This window comes from Heloderma suspectum, chromosome 16 (assembly GCF_057233095.1).
Source record: "Heloderma suspectum isolate Gila_16-S chromosome 16, 16-S_ref, whole genome shotgun sequence".
NCBI classification, from domain to species: domain Eukaryota; kingdom Metazoa; phylum Chordata; class Lepidosauria; order Squamata; family Helodermatidae; genus Heloderma; species Heloderma suspectum.
The window spans coordinates 7,142,993-7,164,492 of NC_139473.1; the positions used below are offsets into that span (position 1 = coordinate 7,142,993).

General features: G+C 47.1%; 1 protein-coding gene across 6 annotated transcripts in view; it reads left to right on the top strand.

Annotated features, from left to right (window-relative positions):
* USP32 (ubiquitin specific peptidase 32) overlaps nucleotides 1-21,500 on the top strand; it is a 170,020-nt gene that overhangs the window by 82,094 nt on the left and 66,426 nt on the right. For all 6 annotated transcript variants that reach the window (XM_084822773.1, XM_084822768.1, XM_084822769.1 and 3 more), the window contains exons 6-7: nucleotides 15,138-15,269; nucleotides 16,218-16,325. In XM_084822773.1, the coding sequence (XP_084678899.1) occupies nucleotides 15,138-15,269; nucleotides 16,218-16,325 (240 nt within the window). The remainder of the gene's footprint in view (nucleotides 1-15,137; nucleotides 15,270-16,217; nucleotides 16,326-21,500) is intronic.

Below are 21,500 nucleotides of genomic sequence, written 5' to 3' on the forward strand. Positions count from 1 at the left end.
TATTCTGCTTCTCTTAGCCATAGGAGGACAGATACCTTTGCCTCCAGCCACCGCAAAACTAATTCAGCCACTCCCCTGGCTTCTGATATTTCCCCAGGTCTTGTCCATATGCAGTCATAACAGTTACAATCTGATTTTTTTTTTTTTTAAGAAATCAGATACCTTCAAGTATCTCATTTTTATTTTTCTTGATTAACATTTTTCATATTATTCCACTTCTCTCCTGATTTCTAGATTGTAAGCCTCCGGGCACAGCCATATCTCCAATTTTTGTAAGGTGTCAATCAAGCCTATGTTGGCTGATGAGACAACCATACCTTGGCTTAATAAACTGAGATATCAACAAGCCTTGCAAGGGCACACACAACCCCTTTGCTGCTCCTTTTGTGTGAATGAGCCAACAAACCAGGATGTCTTCCATTAACTATTCTATGTTTCATGGCTTCAGATCAAGCCAGGATAGGAAGCCATGGTTAGAAGTTGGGTTAATATCCTGGTTTGTTCTGAAGTCACTGGCCATAGTTTCCCATTATTATAGTTTCCCCTTACATCCGGACTGGGAAACTATGGTTAACGGCTTTGGAACAAACCATGATATTAAGCCAACTTCTAACCATGGCTTCATATCCTGGCTTGATCAGTAGCTGTTAAATACAGTTTCCCAGTTCAGATGCAATGAGAAAGTATAATAAAGACTTCCTTATTCGTTGGCTCGCTGGAGCAAACGGGCTGGGTGTACAGCCAATAAGGCGCAGTATCTCCCTCTGAATGTGGCCAGGGTCTCCCACTGAGTTCAGCTGGTCTTATACTCCCATGTATGTGCATGTAGGATTGCACAATTCTGCATAAATTTGCACGTGAGAGGAACATTTCTAAAGAGAAAAGCAGACTTTCTTTGGCTTTAGTCTGCCATCCTTTTAGAAGAGGCTTTCCCCCTACTCTCACACAGGAAACATGCATAGGATTGCGCCCTTATTTGTTGCTGTGTCTTACAAGCTGGCCTATCACTTCTCGATGCCAGAGCACATGGCTTGCCTGGGGGAAAAAAATCCCTGGTTCAGTTCCTGGCATCTCTGGTGAACAGCTCTTGGGGCACTGTCCCGACAGAAGCTTCTGCCAGAGACCCTGGAAAGAGTGGCGAGCGCTGAGGTCAAGGGGCCAGCAGTCTGCCTCAGGATAAGGTTTCTCCTTTCTGTAGCACTGCCATGAGTACTTTATTTACCTATCAAATTCACTCTGGGCAACACGTGTGGGGTTACCTCATTTTAGGGCCGATGCACCCGGACCGACTCTTTCTCCATCTAGCCCAGTTTCGTCTGCTCTGATTAGCCGCAGCTCTCCAGGCTCTCGGTGCACCAGCTACCTGATCTGTTTAACTGGAGACACCAGTGATGGAACGTATGACCGTCAGCATACAGAGCAGGGGCTCTACAACTGAGCCACGGCCCCTCTCTGGAACAGGGAATGGGCCACTTCGTTCCCTCCTGAGCCAGATGTTCCCTCTCCCCCTTAGCGTGCCAGTAGGTCTAGCTGCTTCATCCTGAATCCAGTCTTTGGCCCAGGTAGCTGCATGTTGTCTACACCAACCAGCTCTCCAGGGTCTCAGGCTACCTGGAATCATCGGGGATTTTATCCTTGCAACACAAGGAATGGCTCTACCAGTGGGTTTTATGGCTGGTTGGGGATTTAAACTTGATCCAATGCTCTAGGGCAGTGTTACCCCAAGTTTTGATATCTGGGCAAGCTCTCCTCTGGACACTCACTAATACAGGGCTGCAGAACCTCAGGCCTGGGGGTCAGATCCGAACCTCGTGGGGTCGCAACCTGGCCCTCGGGTTCCCCAGAAGGCCACGCCCTCTCCCCTGGCCCTTTCCCCCCAACCCCCAATTGTTTGGAGGCTCCCCAGCTTTTGTGCAATTCCCCCCCCCATTCTAAAAGGTTGACATGTCTCTCCCAGTGGTCAGTAATTGACAGTATGAGCTAAAATATGCTGGTATTTCAGCCCCTCCCCTGTTCCCACCGGCCCCTCCCACTGCCGGGAAGCAGCCCCTGAAAGCTTCTCTGAGATGGAATTTGGTGCTTGGGCTGAAAGAGGTTCGACGCCCCTGCACTAATACAAATTGGGGAAATGCTATACTGAATCCTGAAGATTTGGGGGCAGGCATGTTCCCTGCAACTGTAAGTTAGCCCAATTGGGGTCACTTCCTAGCATTCTGCCTTTCCCTTTGCACAGTCAGTCAGAGGAAGGATTGTGGTTTGGGAATGGTTCTGGGAATGGGAATGATTCTGGCCTTCAGCAGTCTGATGTTTTCCTGCCCCTGTTTCCTTTTGCGGCTGAAGAGGGCTCTGCGGCCTGAGCGGACAAATTCCGTGGATGCCTGCAAAGGTATGTCTCCCCCCGAACTGTGAGGTTCAAGTCCTGAAGTTCAAGTGGCTCAAGGAGAGGGTGGATTTGCTTCACCTTGTCCTTGTCGATCTTTCCCTTCGTTTCCCACTGCTTTCTTTGTCTGAATCAGTCCGTGAGGCTTTGACGGCGGGCCGTCTCTCTTTGTATTATACAATGCTGTTACCTGCTCGTGAGCCCTTGGGTCAGAGTGGGCCGTTAATCTCATCTAAAAGAAAAACCGCAGGGCCTGACGACCCACTGTTGGGTTCTTAAACCAGGGGCAATAAAGTGTTTATTTCCGCCAAACTGCTCGCCAGCAAGGCAGTGGTAGCATCCTTCAAGCTGTTGTGTGTCATGAATCACTGCAAATTACCTGTGTGATGCCTCAAGCTGTGGCACTTGAATAACAAGGTGACGCCCAGGTGCCTGGGAGCCCCCCATGGCTGTATGTTGGCTGTTCGAAACTGGCAAACAGGGAGAGAGATTAAATTTCTGGAATTGAAAGGGCAACATTTTGTTGTAAGCCCCATGCTCTTTCTTGCGCAAGCTGGTTGAGCACTGGCTCAGCACCGAGACTGCTAGGGTATCCTGAAGTTATTTCAGCCCTACCAGTTTGGGCACATGAAGAGCTCCACTTTGCTTGGTGGGTGAATATTGAATCCTTGGGTGACCTACAGCTGGTCACACACACTCAACCTAGTTTGCCTCGGATGGTCATTATAAGGATAAAGGGAGAGTGGCGGGAGCATGTACATTGCTCTGAACTCCTTGGAGGAAGGGAGGTATAAAAATAGGGGGTTGTGTCCAATTGTAGCCCTAGTCATAGAATCATAGAATAGTAGGGTTGGAACGGGCCTATAAGATCCTCGAGTCCAACCCCCTGCTCAGTGCAGGAGTCCCAAGTCAAAGCATCCCTGACAGATGGCTGTCCAGCCTCATCTTGAATGCCTCCAGTGTGGGAGAGCCCACCACCACCCTAGGTAACTGGTTGCATTGTCATATTGCTCTGTCAGGACGTTTTTCCTGATGTTCAGCCGGAATCTGCCTTCCTGTCACTTGAGCCCATTATTCCATGTCCTGCAGTCTGGGATGATCGAGAAGAGCCTTCCTCTCTGGGACAACCTTTCAAGTACTGGAAGAGTGCTATCGTATCTCCCCTCAGTTGCCTCTTCTCAAGGCTAAACATGCCCAGTTCTTTCAGTCTCTCCTCATAGGGCTTTGTTTCCAGTCCCCTGATCTTCTTTGTTGCCCTCCTTTGAACCCTCTCCAGTTTGTCTGCATCCTTCTTAAAGTGTGGTGCCCAGGGCTGGGCACAGTACAGAGTAGACCCATTGAAATGAATGGGACAAATTAGATTAACATTAGATACAGCCCCAGTGTAAGTAAATGTATTATGTCAACAACAGTAAGAAGTGTCTGGTAAACGGATATTGGCCTGGTCACTTGTGATGAGTAAGAATCGCCTCCAGGCGACCAGGCAAAAAAACACAAACTGGAAGAGTTGGTTCTTTTCTTTTTCTTTTTCTAATTCTTAAGCCTTCAGTGAACCAAAGATTCTTAACACAGATATATGTGAACAGGTGGGCTTATTATTATTATTTTTTGAACCTTGTAATTTCTTTCCAGGTCTGTATTAGGATGCCTTTTCTCTTAAAAGACCATGTTAAGAGATCATGGGGGACTCCTATAGCATTTTCAATCTGAACGTACAGTGGACACCTTCCTGTTTGTGCTTTCACTTAATAATGAAAGAGAAAGATGAAAGTATTCTGGCAAGCTCCTGGCCATGAAGCAAAACCCTCCTAGTATGGCTTAATCTCCCATCTCTCCACCCTCTGATCCTCTTAGCTTCTGGGTCATTGTGTGTCACCTTAAGCAGATCTTGTTGACTCAGATCCTTTAACAGGCTGTTTGTTTGAAAGTGAACAAATGGCAGAGCTTGTTCAAGAGGAGACCCTCGGTCCATCCCTTGGCCAACAGACACTTTGCTTGGTGATGTGGAGTGAGTTCCATGGGTGTACAACTGGACTTGGTTGAGAACGAAGCGTTGTTGGTGCAGACCGGGGACGATTAAAATGAGAGGAATATGGTATGCTGCTACTGTTGTGAACCAAGGAGAATTGCCCCATTAGGTGGGTAAAACATCTGACTAGAGATTGGAGGCAGGGCTGGTGGAGACTCTCCAGGGTGTGAGAACCAAAATGGTGGCGTGGGGTAGAACAGCATGTCAGAGTTGGACTGTTTGTGATTTTGAGAGAGGGGCAGAGGAGTCTATTGTATTTGGATTGGAACCAAGGGGAAGACCTCTGCAAAGGCAAGGGTGCAGGGATCGGAGGAGTAGATGGGGAATGGGAGGAAAGGAGATGGTACGAATGGTTTAACACTTAACTAATTTTTCTTTTGGCTTCTCTGGCACGCACATAAATTTATCGTAATCTGCTCAGAGCCTTTGGGATTAATCTAGCTAAACATTTGGGTAGATAAATAGAGGGGTTTTGAATGCCTGTTCTGGAAATGTTCAGTTCAGATCCTAACCTCTGAGATGCATGTAGGTTATCCACTGACTGAAATGCTTGTCAGAATTAGGTGTCCCCTCCTTTAATCCAGTTGTAAACTGATATTCAAGGAAGGAAAGCACAAAATATTAAGTGGACTTGGGGTTTTATAGTGCGTTTTTAATAACATCATCTTTACTCTGCTGGGGGGAGGGCGGGGAGTTGTTCATAGAAAATGCCCTGGACTGTTCAAATCAATTTCGTGTATTTCCTGAGCGGATCAGCAGCCAACGGACGGTCTGATGGATTGTCATTTCCCGCCCCACCCGGATGTTGAATTACTCTATATTATTTCTGCAAATGAAAAGAGTGGCTGTACCTGCTCTTAAACTTCCCCAGAAGGTCTAACTGGGGCTCCAGCAGGTTGAGTGACGAGGTATCCCGATCCTAAATGTGTTTAATTGGAAACAAGTCCCATTGGAATGTACAAGGAAGGGTGTTCGGGGCTGAGGTTTGAAGACAGCAACCCACCCCGTTTACTCCTTAGCAGGTCTGTCCATTGAGTTACAGGACTACTCTGGTGTTGAGCCATTGTACCTCAGAACTCCAGCTCATTGCGACTGCCTTGTCTCATGAAGTGGAAGCTTGTAATTTTCCCTGCCCTTTGGCTTCTCATCTTTGTGCCCTGTTGGGACGCTTAAGATGGCTGCTTTTGGGCAAGCTGGATGTGAAGCCTGGCAAAATGGTACCAAAATTTCCAAGCCAGTGCAGGCATAATTGGTTAAATTGGGAGTAGGGTTGCAAGGTCTCATTCCTGCCCACCACGCAAATCCCTGTTACCTTTCATTTTTGAGCTGTAGCACGTTGCAGTTAACACTAACAAGGTTCCCTCTTCACCAGGGTTTTACTAACCCCCTTCAGCCCCTTTTCCCAAATCCTGGTGAATGGGGAAATCCTGGTTAGTGCTAGGTGCTGACTTAGTTAACCACAGTTATTCACGCTCGGGCAACCTCTCGTTTGGATTACTGCAATCTTAAATGTAGGGCTGCCTTCGAAAATGGCCCAGAAACTTCAGCTGTTCTGAAATAGGGCAGTGAGATTGTTAACAGGGACTGGCTGGTCTGATCATATTACGCCAGTCTTTTGTAATCTGCACTTCCTGCCGGTCCCTTTATGGGGCCCGTTCAAAGTCCTGGTATTAACCTATCTGGCCCTAAACAGCTTGGGCCAAGCTACCTGAAAGATCATCTCCTTCCATATATACCTGATCGGACCCTAAGATCATCTTCAAAGGCCCTTCTCCAGATGCCCCTGCCAAGTGAGGTGAGGCAGGTGGCTGGCTAAGCAGAGGGCCTTTTCAGTGGTGGCACCCCAGTTCTGTAATGCCCTTCCCAGAGATGCTTGCTTGGCACCTACGTTGTGTGGTTTTCAGTGCCAGTTGAAGACCTTTTTATTTGCCCAGTCTTCTTAGTCTTTCTTAATCTTTCAGTTTATTATATCTATATATGGTAGTGTGTTTTGAGATCCTTGCACTGCTTCTGGCTTTTTCGCCTTTTTTTTTTACTCTAGTTTGGTTCTGTTGTAAACTTTTTAATGATTTATAGTATGTTTTATTATGCTATTTATCTTCCTTTTTTGTCGTTTGTACTGCCAAGAGAGCTTTGGCTATTGGGCGGTGTAGAATTGTAATAAATAAAATTGAAACCCAGGTTAACTTAGCTGTCAATGCAAGGCGTAACAGCGGTTAAGGAAGCATGTTGTTCTCTTCACACCAGGCATTTTGTGAGTGGGACAAGGGACTTTGCCTGCTCTGTCTGTCTGTCTTATTTATTTATAGTATGTTTATGCCACTTCTCAGCCAAAAAGGCTTCCAGAGTGGCTTACATAGAACCAATTAAACAAGACAACCCCTGCCCCTGCAGGCTTACAATCTAAAAAAAGATAACACACAAGGAAAAAGGAGTGAGGAGGGAAGAGGGGAAACACTAGGTTCAGTAATGAGAAAGACCTCTGTCTGCCTGAGATCCTGGCAAGGCACTGCCCGTCAGAGCACATGATACAGGGTTAGGTGGACAGCCCGACCTGGTATAATTTATTTATTTATTTATTAAATTTATTAATCGCCCATCGTATAAGATGGCTTCCTATGTTCCACAGTCTGGTGTGAAGTCAGACCCCACCTTCATATCTTTCCCACTTCTTTACAAGAGCCAAGGGTGATGACTGCAGTCTTAACGGCAGCTGCTTAGACCAGGGGAGGGCAGAAAGTAGATCTCCAGATGGTGTTGGACTTCAGTGCCCAGCATTCCTGACGGCAGGGGCTTCTGGGAGTTGAAGTCCAAAACCTTGGGAGATCTACCTTCTGCTCATCCCTGGTTTAGACAGAAAAAAGTTCCAGTTGCAAACTGTGTGCTTGGCTTAGTTATGCGGTACAGCCCCTGTTAGTGTGAGACTGTACCACTGTCGGGGTGGGGTGGGATGGTGTGTCTAAACACTCTATGGCTGGGGGTGGGCAGAAAGTAAAATTTCCAGATGTTTCGTACCTCAGCTCCCAGCTTTCCTGACCATTGGCCATGCTGGTATTGGTTCCTGGAAGTTGAAGTCCAGAACACCTGGAGATGTACCTTCTTCCCACCCTGGCTTAGACTGCAAATACACTCAGGAATGATGCACCCTACCCCTGTGCTGGTAGGGTGTAAATTGGCCCTCCTAGCCAATTTGAACTGCAGGGAGTAGAAATACGTGGTGTGGATTCTAGTATGAGTTAGATCTCTTGAAAATACCCGTCGTAGTGCATAAGTAGTGACGAGAAATTGGCCTTTTGTGAGGGCAGAAAAGTCTCGGCAACACAGTGCGAGGTTGGTTGTAGAGAAGCAGGTTTCTCTACCACTCCTTCATCCGCAAAGGATCCCAGGGTGGTATGCAAACCATTTAAAAACAGGCAACATATCACAGCAATAAAAATTAAATCAATACTATAAAATTGAGAGACATGACTACTGTTCAATCAGCAAAGAAAACAATCCATTTAAAATGCTTGGGGAAATAACAACCCTTTTGACCTGGTGCCAAAATGAATACTGAGCTGGCGCTGGTCATACCTCTGTTGGCATTCATGAGCTAGGGCGCCACCACAGAGAAGGCCCTCGCATTATGTACGGTGGGCGTGGCTTGTTGCTGAAAGAAGGTGGCCCGTCTCGGAAATGATGGTTACTCAAGTAAGGAACGCCGTGATCGTGGGAGGCAGACAGGAGAGGGAGTGACTTGCACTCCTTTGTGAGCAGAGTTATGCCAACATTTGAGGGAAGTTGACAGAGTAATATGTAGTTGGCGGAATGTTATGTGTATTATGAATATATTTTTCCACATGGTTAAGCATATGAGTACTTTTCAAGGCTGCATATATGCTGTGTCTTCCTGGGAGTACAGAATGTGATATTAGGGGGCAAGAATTCAGTTTCCTAAGACTCTCAGCTTTTTAAAAAAAATTAAAGATCAAGTTTCTATCCCTTATGACAGCTAAAAAAAACTTATTGCAAGTCTGTGAGCCCACTGAAATCTCAGAACTGGGGTGGGGGTGGCTGAACAAGATTTCCAGTAGTTGGGGGAGAGGCTGCAGTAATTTGTATGTGGCTCCTTTGCCCTCCGTTATTTATTGGAATAAAATATGCAAAATGAACTGGAATATAGATTTGCTTAATTCAGTTTTCCTTCGTCCAGAATTTGGATTGCCTGGGCACAGAGTTTCAGACTGCAGAGGTTTTCTGTCTGTAGTACACACAGCCCTAAGGCCCTAAGGGTGCGATCCTATGCACGTTTAGACAGAAAATAGCTCTACAACTCCCAACGTGCCCAGCCAGCCATGCTGGCTAGGGAACACTGGAAATTGTAGGATTTTTTCTGTCTAAACATGCATAGGATTGCACCTTGAGTATATTATTTGAAAACCTGACTGGGCCAGGATCTGTGGAAAGAGCCTAGCTGTCAGCTAGAGCTGTTCAAATTGATGGTTTGCTTAATTCACAATTAATAGCTTGAATATGAAAGGAATTGATGTATAGTTTTAAGTTATACGGTAAATGCTCTTTTCCACTTAGCTGCAGTTTTTTCCCTTGCAGAAAGTGGCTAATCTCTCTTGCATGATTTGGCTCTGGTCAATACAGTGGATCTGTTCGGCTGTCATTCTTCCACACTCATCATATTAGTAATTCTTCCAAAGAGGACAGCTTGAAAATACTTGGTTTCTTTGACCTTGCTTTTTCCAATCTCAACTTGACAGAAATGCAGATAATATTCATTACCCCACCCCAAAAGGTGGAAACCAACACCAAGGAAACCATTGCACGCAATGCTGAGTGAAATACAACCAACTAAAACATGTAACCTTTCTCTTAACTTTTAAATCTTGAGATGTTTTAGGTTACTTAATTTGGTTGTCATCATTTTTATAATCATTTTTCTCTTCCACAATTAACAACAACAACTACTACTACTACTTCTTCTTCTTCTTCTTCTTATTATTATTATTATTGGCACACACACTTTTCCTCCCAGATCAGTCTCGAGTTGTCCTGCGCCTACCTACAGGAAGATCATTTTGCTGCTTGTTTGACAAACAAGAGTGGAATAAAGGTGCTTATTGCCTTTTAAATGTCAGCTGTCAAAACAGTTGGTTAAAAAAGAGAGTGATATGCAGGCTTTTAAACTGAGAACCCAGTAAAATCGAAGCACGTGCCTTGTGCATTCACAGCCTGCTAGAGACTGTGAATGCACAAGTCCTGGCACCCCTGGGCACGGCCCCTGTCATGGTGCACCCATATATCTCCCTGAGGGAGGGGGTCTCTCCACTCCATTTCTGCCTGGGAGCAGGTGTATAACTGTGTCCTCTGGCTTCAAACTATATCAACTGCAAATCTAAGTGCTGGTTAGGGATGTCTGCCCCTAATGACTGAAGATGTTACTGCAGGCTTCAACCACACAGACACATTTAAATTAATTGACTGATTGATGTGTTTTGAAAACAAAATAATCCTGAGATGCACACCCCCAGGGTCCCGCTTAGTATGCATGCCAAGTTTCAGGTGTCTCGGTTACACGATCTTGGTGCTGTTGGACGGACAGACAACACATTTTCTTTTATTATTATAGATATGTCCTTGTCTGGCTCCCCAACCCAGTCTTCCCTAACTCGCCAGATGTGTTGGATTGCAAGTCCCATCATTTCCAGCTGGCATGGCTATGGCTTTTAATCCACACCATCTTGGCTGTTAATCCAGTGTGCCACCTAATATCCTTCTTTAAGATGCGGTGACCAGAACTGTACACAGTATTCTAAGCGACCACACTTGGAATACTGTGTACTGTTCTGGTCACCGCACCTAAAAAAGGGATTTGTAGAGTTGGAAAAAGTGCAGAAAAGGGCAACTAAAGTGATCAAGGGGCTGGAGCATCTCCCCTATGAGAGAAGGTTACAACAGCTGGGATTGTTTAGCCTGGAAAAAAAGGCGAATGAGGGGAGACATCATAGAAGTGTACAACATTAGGCATGGTGTGGAGAAAGTGGATAGGGATACATTTTTCTCCCTTTCTCATAATTCTAGAGCCCACTGGAGTCATCCCATGAAGCTGATGGGTGGGAGATTGAGGACAGATAAAAGGCAGGGCTTCTTCACACAGCGCAGAGCTAAGCTATGGAATTCCCTTCCGCCAGACGTAGTGATGGTCACCACTTTGGATGGCTTTAAAAGAGGATTGGATAAATTCATGGAGGATAAAGCCATCACTGGCTACTAGTCCTGATGGCTATATGCTGCCTCCAGTATCCAAGGCAGTATGCCTATGTACACCAGTTGCTGGGAAACATGGGTGGGAGGGTGCTGTTGCACTCATGCCCTGCTTGTGGCTTTCCTCTGGGCATCTGGTTGGCCACTGTGTGAACAGAATGCTGGACTAGATGGACCCTTGGTCTGATCCACCACAGCCCTTCTTACGTCCCTTTCCTTATAAGAGTGAATGTCAGCTGTTCACTTACATGGGAGAGATAAAAGGATCGCATGCCGGAGAGGAAAAACCTATGCCCTACATTTGAGGATCCTAGGAAGGAGACAGTGGGAGGCAAAATGACCCCTATCAACTACATTTTTTGCCTTTGACCTATAGAACTCAGTGGGAAACCACTGAGAACTAGCTTGGCCTTTCTCTGCATAGCCTCATTATCTGTTCTGTTTCTCAGTCTCTCTAGAAAAGCCTTCCTCAACCTGCTTGCCCTGCTGGCTAGGAATGATGGGACTTGCAGTCCAGCACAGCTGCAGGGTGGCAGATTGGGGAAGGCTGCTCTACGATAAGGCACTTAAGCTTGATGAACACCCCCCCCCCCCAGCAAGGAACTAACTTTATAGAGAAATGGATGTTGTGTGATTTTGCACATTTGGGTTCCATTATTGCAGCCCTGTTGGGAGAGGTACCCATCTATGTATGCATCATGGTTGCCCATTCTGGATCTCTGTTGATCCACTGATCATAGAAGACAGGCAAAGTGTAAACAGCTTGTGTCTTGGTTCGCTGTTTTAGGCCTTCACAAGTAACTGTGTGTGTGTGTGTGTGTGTTCGTTTTTAGTAACAAGTCCAAAGAGCCAGAGTCTAATCCTATTATAAAGCTGGCATGGGTTTAAGGGCTCAGGGCCATCTGGGAAAAGAGATCACCCATGGTGAGGCTAAATATAGACAGCTTTGTTACAAGGTATTTGGAAACCGCTTAATGTGCACCAGTCTTCAGTGCTGCTGTAACTTTCACAGATATTTAATGGTGAAAATGCTGCTGGCACGTCTTCCTCGAACGAGGCCCAGTGTTGTACCCCAAATAACTTCCTTGCATTTTGCATTCTACGCCTAGGTGGTGATTTCGATGCTCAGTCGCTTGGTGAAGGATGTGGGGATATTTATCTTCTGTATTGGCTAACTAAATCGATTGTATTAAGATGATAAATGCTTTCATAGCTTATAGTTGGCAAGCTTGCGAGTCAGAGGCGGCTGTCCCATGAGGAGGCAAATCTTCATCCATGAAGACTTTTGGGTGCTGTGAAGAGCCCGACATGACCGACATGGCCATAGTGGAGCCATTGCGGTGTGCTTCCTTACACAGTGTCATGTTCTTTCATCCTATCCCCTATCAACACACTCCAGGAAACAAGGCCTCAGGTGAACACTACTTTATTAGTTAACAACTAGCTTCTTTACAAATGCAAATCCTAGGAAACTCTCAGACTGCAATGACACAGCTAATCGACATGTCTACAAATATCAGTAGTGGAGACAGAGTGGAAGTTAGAGGAGTTGCGTGCAGTCTGGGCATGAACTTCTTGGCCAGACTTGCTTCGCAGGGCTGCCCCTCCCTTAGGGTGGCTCCCTCCTACGTTGACTTCCACGAGTGGCCAACGTGGTGGAGCGTCTGAGCCCTGCCCCTAACTGTTCCCGCTTTGCTCTGCGACAGACCCTAGCATCCCTCAAGTCACATCCCTCACCCTCCTCCTCCTCCTCCAAAACTTGAGTTCTCATGGTGGAGGAATGGGGGAGCCGTTCAGACTGGGCCATCCGTGCGTCAAGGTCTTGGGAAGAAAGTCTTGCCATATCTGAGCTCACTAAGGAGGGTGCCTCCCCCTGCTCCGGCTGTTCCCTTTCTGAATTTGAGCTGCCAGACATCTCCACATGCTCAGGTTCATTCCTGATATATGACTCCAGTAGCACTGGGAGTCCCAAATCATGTGGGAGGCATTGGTGATGCGAGAACCCAAGAATGGAGGAAATTTGTTTCTTGTTGGTCCAGTTGGTGGAAGGACCAAAAGCAGCAGGTTCAAATGACAAGGGGATTTCAGCTAAGTCAAGGGTGGTGAACCTCAGGCCCGCGAGCCAAATCTGGCCTGCCCAGGGTCCCAGCCCGACCCTCCGGGGTTCCCCAAAGGGCCCCACCCCTTCCTCCTGCCCCATCTCCTTTCCCCCAACCACCAATAGTTTGGTGGCTTCCCAACTTTTGCACAGTTCCTCCCCCCCCCCTTTCTAAATGCCCCTCCGGAGTTACTTAGTTCCTGGCAGTAAAAGCGTCAAGCTAAAATACACTGACATCTTGGCCCCGTCCTTTTGCCTTGGCCCCGCCTACCACTGGAATGCGGCCCCGGAGAGCATCTCCGAAATGGAATCCAACCCTCAGGCAGAAACATCCCTGGAGTAGACATCAGGAAGAATTTCCTGGCGGTAGAAGTTGTTGGACAGTGGAACTCCCTCCCTCGGAAGAGGTGAACACTCCTTTGCCAGAGGTTTTTAAGCAGAGGCTCGGGGATGTTGTGGCAGCGGGTATCCTGCATTGACAGGGGGTTGAATTAGATCTGCTTATGTATTTAAAGTATTTCTTGGCTGCCTTTCAAGGCAGCAGCCTTCCCAGTTAGATGACCTGTGAGGTCTGTTCCAGTTCTAGGATTCTGCTTCCTTCGGCAGCACCAGTCCCTCCTTGGGAGCAGTTCTGGCATGGGAAAAAGCTGTGCCACGGACTCCTGCCAACATGACCTCGGGCTTCCAGTGTCACCGGTGGATTGTGGCCTGCGTTAAGTAGTTGGTGGGGAGAGGAGGAGGTTGCTGTTGGGGTATTCTGCTCCAGGCATGGAAAGCTCTTGAGCCAGCCCTGTTGCTAGTCGATGCATGTCCTTCTTGCTGTCCTTCGTTTCCAGCCTTTGTTCCTTCCTCTCATGTGCCCTCGCGGCATTAAAACATTTTTGACGGGGGTAGGCAACATGGCGTCCTCCAGCTATTTTGGACTGGGACTCCCAGAGTCCTTGACAATTGGCCACACTGGCTGGGGCTTAGGGGAGCTGTAGTGCAAAACATCTGGAGGGCGTCAGGTAGCCTGCCCCTGACTTAGATGGGTTCGTATTGGAATGGTGTGCCATTCATTTGAATCCTAGTCTACTACTCTTGCAAGGAAGTGGGGTAGAAGGGAGTTCTTGTAAACCAAACTACATTCACACATTCAAATAGGGGCGTGGCAGGAAAGCATTAAAACGTTTGATGTGTGTAAGTACACTGTGAGCCATGTGACTTCCATGTACCATTTTCCAGCAGTCATGTGTCCACTAGATCCTGCTTGGCTTTTGCCTGTCCTGACTTCTCTCATAGAAGGAGTCATAGGAGCATAAGAGGAGCCCTGCTGGATCAGACCAAAGTCCATCAGGTCCAGCATTCTGTTCACACAGTGGCCAACCAGCTGTCGACCAGGAACCCACAAGCAGGATGCGAGTGCAACAGCACCCTCCCGCCCACATTCCCCAGCAACTGATGTCTCTGATGCTGGAGCCCATGGCTCTTCTTGTGGACTAGGGTGGGCTGATCTGTTTGTGTTCCAGTTTACTTAACCTCAAGTTGGCCACATTAGCTGGTTTTGACAGAACGGCTTGTTGCTTCTCATTATCCAATAGAATATTCTTCTGAAGAACTGTTTACAGATACCAGCTGTGATCCTACGACTGCAACCTGCAGTCTCCCAGATGTTTTGATCTACAACTCCCATAATCCCTCACCACTGGCTATGCTGTCTAGGGCAGATGGGAGTTGTAGGCCAAAACATCTGTCATATGTGATCCTCCGTTTCATACATACTTGTTGCTTTGAAAGTATTAATGCACTCCATCCTGTTTTCCTTTTGTGCCATGCCCTTTAGATTATTAAACTGTAGGCAGGGACAGTCTTATCTGTTATTTATGTCACATAAGCCACTCTAGAAGCCTGTTATGCTGAAGAGCGGAGAAAAAATGCTTTAAATATGTATACCTCTATATTGAATACTCCAGCATTTCTTTTTTGCATTTGTATTTCATTATTGAGGAAAGTTTTTAGCTTGTTGTTGTATTCATGTTTTAGCACGCCAGCTGTGTGGATGCGTGTTCACAGAATAGTCTTTTATTTCTCGTCTTGTGAACTTGCTTTATCTTTTTACCCCGTTCTGTGGGTGTGGAGACTATCTACCACCTTTCTGGTGCCTCTGATGTAGGCCATTGCCTGCCAAAGCTCATGCACAATAATGCTTTGGTCCCATTGCAAAGCTCCCTCCAAGTACAACACTTTTTTTCTCCCCCTACAAAGCAACCCAGATTGGAGCTGCTCCATTTAAGTTGCTACCCATGTGACATGTCTGCCTTTCTTGCACTGACATAAAGCACTTTTGAAAACATGTTTGCCGTCAGCTGACTTTGATCATCTTTGTTTTTACACAGTGGAAGAATCAGATATCATTGATCTCGAAAAACGGTATTGGCTCCTGAAAGCTCAGTCGAGGACGGGACGTTTTGATTTGGAAACATTTGGTCCCTTGGTTTCTCCTCCCATTCATCCATCCCTGGGTGAAGGTACGGAAAATTCATGGCTTATCTCCATTGCTGCTGTTAACATTATGATTATATTTTCGTGGGGCCAAAGTGAGGCTGTGTTAGTTTCAGCCAAGAATGCCTGTTGTAGTTTTTTGATTCTTACAGCCTGTCCCATCTCAAAAGCTCTGCATGGGCAGTTAATGGATTAGCAAATCTAAACATTAAAAGTATGTGAACATTGTCTTTTTACAACACAGCGTAAGGGCTACAAATCAAAAGAGCCTTAGCTGAAGGAGGAGCAAGCTGGCTAAGGGTGGAATGACTGCCAATTATTAAATTGTCTTCACTGTCCAGATTTCCCCTCCGAGGCCATTCCTGCGCCCACGTTTGAGTTGTCCCTTTACCAAGGTCAGGGGTCAATTTGTGCCAGACAATTAGATGTTAATAGTGGGAGAAAGGATGGGGTGGAGAGGTGGATGGAACATCTTATTGCGATCCGCCTGCCCCAGTCTTCTGTCGCTGTGTTCTGATGGAGTGGTGGAGCTGCAACCTTAAAAATGTGATACTTGACTGAAAGATGGGATATGTGAACATGGTGGTTGTGTCTCAGCTTATTAAGCTGAGGTATGAATGAGACTTTTGCTTGCACACATCATTCCTGCCTTTGTGGCGTGCCTTGATAAACCAGGAAGTCTCTAATTACTGTAGTTTCCCATTTTACCTGAAATTATGATTACCGGGTTTGGAGTAAGCCAGGATCTTAAACCACAGTTTGAAATTGGCTTAAGATCCTGGCTTTTCTGAACTTGGTAGCCATAGTTTGTCCATGGTTTGAATGGAATGGGAAACCTTGGTTAATGAGAAACTTCCTGGCGTATCGAGGCAGGGAAGCAGCTGCATACACCAGCGCAAGGCAGTCCAGACGGGGCCGGTTTCTCTGTGCCGCGTCAAACGCAACCTTTTGCTTTTGCTGCTGACCACTTGCAGGCCTCTTCAATGCCTTTGATGAAAATCGCGACAATCACATCGACTTCAAAGAAATCTCCTGTGGACTCTCGGCCTGCTGCAGGGGACCGCTGGCGGAAAGGCAGAAATGTAAGTAGGTGCAACAAGCCTATTAAGAGCCATTTTGCATGCTACATCATTTGGCACGCTCCTATGTTGCCCCTTTGTGGCCTGTCCTAGATGCTGATCAATAATCATAATAAAACCTGTCTGTCTGTCTGTCTGTCTGTCTGTCTGTCTGTCTGTCTGTCTCTCTCTCTCTCTCTCTCTATCTATCTATCTATCTATCTCCCCTCCTGACTTGGGACTGACATCCCCCAGGGACCACCTTTCACTTACACGTGCGCTCACCCATTAAGATCTTTTTGGGCCCGCTTCCCAAACCATCCTTCCGTGTGGCCAGGCCTCCCTTGGTGAGAAGCAGACGTTCCCTGGGCCAGGCTCGGAGGTGATGGAACAGCCCCCTCGGGCTTTTGCCATAGCACGTTTCTCCCAGAGTTTTACAGGAGGCTGCCAGAGCTACCATTTGAAGCAGTCTTCCCCCAACCCATGGGCCTCTGGATGTGTTGGGACTACAACTCCCCTCATCCCATGGTGGATGAGGGGGGTTGTATTCCAACACATCTGGAGGCCCACAGGTTGGGGAAGGCTGTTCCAAACCATTTACTGCCTAGCGAGTGGCATTTGCTGGGCAGATTTCAAAGCGGGGCTGCCCTTTCTGTGACTTCATTGCTTTTATGACGTGTGGATTTGATTAATCGTGTAAGCTACCTCAAGGCAGGGCTTAAATATGTGAAATCCATCCAGAACTGTGAATCTGACACACACATGCACCCCACACACCCCTGCACACACAAGTGTGTGTGTGTGTGTGTGTGTGTGTGTGTGTGTGTCTTACCGGTATGATCTTCAAGGAACTAATATTCACTGCAGTTCTCTGTTGCATGTGTAGTCCTTGGTCAAACCTGGATTTGCCACTGCAGTGTATGAAGTACTGATGAGCTTATTTCCTATCAGGGGTTTTTCCTTTTTTTCAAGGACCCCCCCCCCCACATGCACACGCACACATCTGTCTGAAATCAACGACATGTGTAAGACTTCTTTCTTCCCTCTCTCTGTTGTCCTTCCCCATAAGGGTGAATGCAAACACAAGAAAATATAATTTCAAGCAACAGTTTAAATATGAGGCCTTTTAAATGCTAATTGCTAATCGTCTCCTGGCTGTATTAATTTGATATATTATTGTGAGTTAGTCTCTCATTTTATGCCAATTATAATCACTCCTCCTGAAGAGGCTGTCTTGTTGGTTAGTAGCCAATAACCTTATTTTTCGGTGGGTTTTCATTTCTCTCTGATAAAATATTCATAAGCATAAGCAGTTAGCACTGTTTATGGCACTGACGTTCGCGCCCCTGTCTATGTGGCATCTGAGGTGCCTCTGCACTGGAGCGACCAATATTTGCTTTTTAGAAAATTGAGAGTAAACAGATAATTACGTTTTTATTGCATTCCCGGGTTCTCTCTTTTCAATCTGTCAAATGGCTTTGCTGCTGCTCCTTCCTGTAAGGTCCTCCAGAGAAGCCACTCTTGAGAAGAGCCTCTTCTGAGCCACTCTAGCCTTGCCCTACTTCCATCTCCGCCGCCCTCCACTTCCTTTTCTTTCTCCATGCCACTTCCTTTTCTTTCTCCACGCTTCTAATTTCTCAACCGTTATCTTCTCTTTCAATGCCTGCCTTACCCATTGTGTGGATTGTAGGTCTACCGGGCAGGGGCCCCAGTAAGAGAAGGATGCAAGTTACCAGCTCAGGGTTGATAAACAAGGAGATATTTGTTTGTCTCTGCCATGTAATTCAGGGAATTTTCAAGGCTGTTTACAAAACAAAAATAAGAAGTTAAAACAATATCTTTAAAAAAAGAATGTAAAAACACAGAAAAGCGACAGTGAAGCAATGAAAGTAACTGATAAGAGTTGCAGGTAAAGCTCTAAATCGGCAAACTCAACACTAAAAGCCTCGGCAAATGAAAGGGTCTTTAGGTGATGCCTAAAAACCCCAGAGGGAGGAATCCTATGGCCACTAGTCAGCGGCTAGATGGCCATAGGATATGTGGTATTCTGGGAACCAACCTCAGAGCCCGTGCTTCAAGGTCAGTTCCCTGAGGACCAACCTTTCCCCCCGTCCCGCGCTGCCTCGCAGGCAGCGCAGAACAGCCTCGTGCTCCATGCTTCGAAGAGGAGCGCAGAGCGGCCAAAACAGGGCGTTCCAGGGCGGGGAAGGCAGAAATGCTGGTACGACACATCCTATGTGTCATCCGGCAGCCTCCTCCCCTGCTCCACCTTCCTGCGGCTAGACAGCCGAAACTGGCTGTCTAGCCACAAATGCAAGGCAGGAGAAGCACGGAGGGAACGATCCCCTCTGTGCAACGAAGATCATCAGGGGACTGGAAACAAAGCCTTATGAGGAGAGACTGAAAGAACTGGGCATGCTTAGCCTTGAGAAGAGAAGACTGAGGGGAGATAGGATAGCGCTCTTCAAGTACTTGAGAGGTTGTCACAGAGGGGAAGGCCAGGATCTCTTCTCGATCATCCCAGAGTGCAGGTCACGGAATCATGGGCTCAAGTGACAGGAAGCCAGATTCTGGCTGAACATCAGGAAAAACTTCCTGACTGTTAGAGCAATGCGACAATGGAACCCATGACCTAGGGAGGTGGTGGGCTCTCCCACACTGGAGGCATTCAAGATGAGGCTGGACAGCCATCTGTCGGGGATGCTCTGACTTGGATTCTTGCATTGAGCAGGAGATTGGACTCGATGGTCTTATAGGCCCCTTCCAACCCTACTATTCTATGATTCTCCTGCCCTGCATTGGATAGGTGGTCACCTCTGAGTTCGGAGGCGGCCGCTTATCCCCATAGGATTTCACCCCAAGTCAGGCACCAGGTGGGCATCCTTGGGGAGAGCATTCTGGGCTGGTATTGTTAGGAGCGCCCTAGCTGCCTCTTGCAGTCCCCACCAATAGCCAACTCAGGACACAGACGATGAGGAATTCTTTCCAAGACTTTATTCCTTTATTACTTTATGACTCTTTCGGAATACTAGTTGCTAGCGCCAAAGCAAGGAACAGCACTGGGTAAAGATAGCTGAATAGCCTATGCTCCAGGTTAGGCAGTTGGTCGCCGTTTGAAGGAGAATCACGGGAAGACCCTGAACTTATGGGCTAGGGAGAGATCCTCCCTCTTTCCCTTGGGTCCTCGGGACGCGATCGTTGTTTGCGCGCCAAACGAGTGCTACGCCTCCTTTTGGTGCTCTCCATCGCTCGTCGCTCCCTGCGTCTGCGCCGAGCGTCCAGCAAGCCCCCCTCCAGTGCTGTCTCGCTGCCAGGGTCATTATCTATCCCAGGAATGCTGGCAGGAGGAATCTCTGCCAGCTGCTGTGCCTGTGAGAGATGAGCGCGCTCCTCTCCCACGGATTGCTGTTCCTCCTCAGAATCAGAACTGCTCTGGGGCTCTGTGGGCTCAGTTTCCACTCTGACAGGTATTGGGGTGCCATCACAGAAAAAAAAAATCCTTCCCCTGGTCATCACCTGCCTGATCTCTAGGGGGAGCTACAGAAGGACTCTGATGAGAACATTAGTCTAGCCACTGGCCCGAAATGTTGGTACCTTCAGTTCAAGGTCCTTTCCCCCCCACTTAAAGCCCTAAACACCTTCAATCCAGGATATCTCAGCGAGCATCTTCTCCCATTTGAATGTTTACATATGCATATCACACACACACACATACACACACACAATGTCAGAGTTTGGGGGCATTAGTACTTTACTGAAGGATCATCTCCTCCCATATGTACCTGCCCGGACCCAAAGATCAGCTTCAGCAGCCCTTCTGTGGGAGCCCCTGCCAGCGGATGTGAGGCAGGTGGGTGCCAAGAAGAGGGCCTTTTCTGCTTTGGCACCCTGGTTATGGAATGAGCTTCCCAGAGAGGTTTGCCTGGCATTCCATTGTGCTCTTTCCGGCACCAGGTGAAGACCTTTTTATTTTCCCAGGCAATTTAGGCTTCTAGTTCTGTTGTCTTAAATTCGTTATTGTATTTTAAATCTCTGCATCGCTGCTAGGTTTTATTTTGGTTTTCCTTATGTTGTTGTTCAGTTGTTCAGTCGTGTCCGACTCTTCGTGACCCCATGGACCATAGCATGCCAGGCCTTCCTGTCTTGCGCTCTCTCCCGGAGCGTGCTCAAGTTCATATTCATTGCATCGGTGATGCTATCTAGCCATTTCATCCTCTGCCGTCCCCTTCTCCTTTTGCCTTCAGTCTTTCCCAGCCTCAGGGTCTTTTCCGGTGAGTTTTCTCTTCGCATTAGGTGGCCAAAATATTGGAGCTTCAGTTTCAGTATCTGTCCTTCCAATGAGCACTCAGGGTTGATTTCCTTTAGGATTGACTGATTTGACCTCTTTGCAGTCCAGGGGACTCATAAGCGTCTTCTCCAGCACCACAGTTCGAAGGCATCAGTTCTTCGGCGCTCAGCCTTCCTTATAGTCCAGCTCTCACAGCCATACATTACTACTGGGAAAACCATAACTTTGATTAGACGGACCTTTGTCAGCCAGGTGATGTCTCTGCTTCTTACTATGCTGTCTAGGTTGGCCATAGCTTTCCTCCCAAGGAGCAAGCGTCTTTTAATTTCAGGGCTACAGTCACCGTCTGCGGTGATCTTGGAGCCCAAGAAAGTAAAATCTGTCACAGCTTCCATTTCTTCCCCTTCTATATGCCAGGAAGTGATGGGGCCAGATGCCATGATCTTCGTTTTTTTAATGTTGAGTTTCAAACCAGCTTTTGCACTCTCCTCTTGCACCCTCAACAAGAATCTCTTTAGATCCTCTTCGCTTTCTGCCATTAGGGTGGTATCGTCTGCATATTGGAGGTTGTTGAGAATTCTCCCGGCAATCTTAATTCCGACCTGTGATTCATCCAACTCGGCGTTTCTCATGATGTACTCTGCATATAAGTTAAATAAGCAGGGTGACAATATGCAGCCTTGTCGTATTCCTTTCCCAATTTTGAACCAATCGGTTGTTCCATGTCTGGTTCTTAGTGTTGCTTCTTGACCCTCGTACAGGTTTCTCAGGAGACAGGTAAGGTGGTCTGATACTCCCATCACTTTAAGAATTTGCCACAGTTTGTTGTGATGCACACAATCAAAGGCTTTAGCGTAGTCAATGAAGCAGAAATAGACGTTTTTCTGGAATGCTCTTGCTTTCTCCATGAT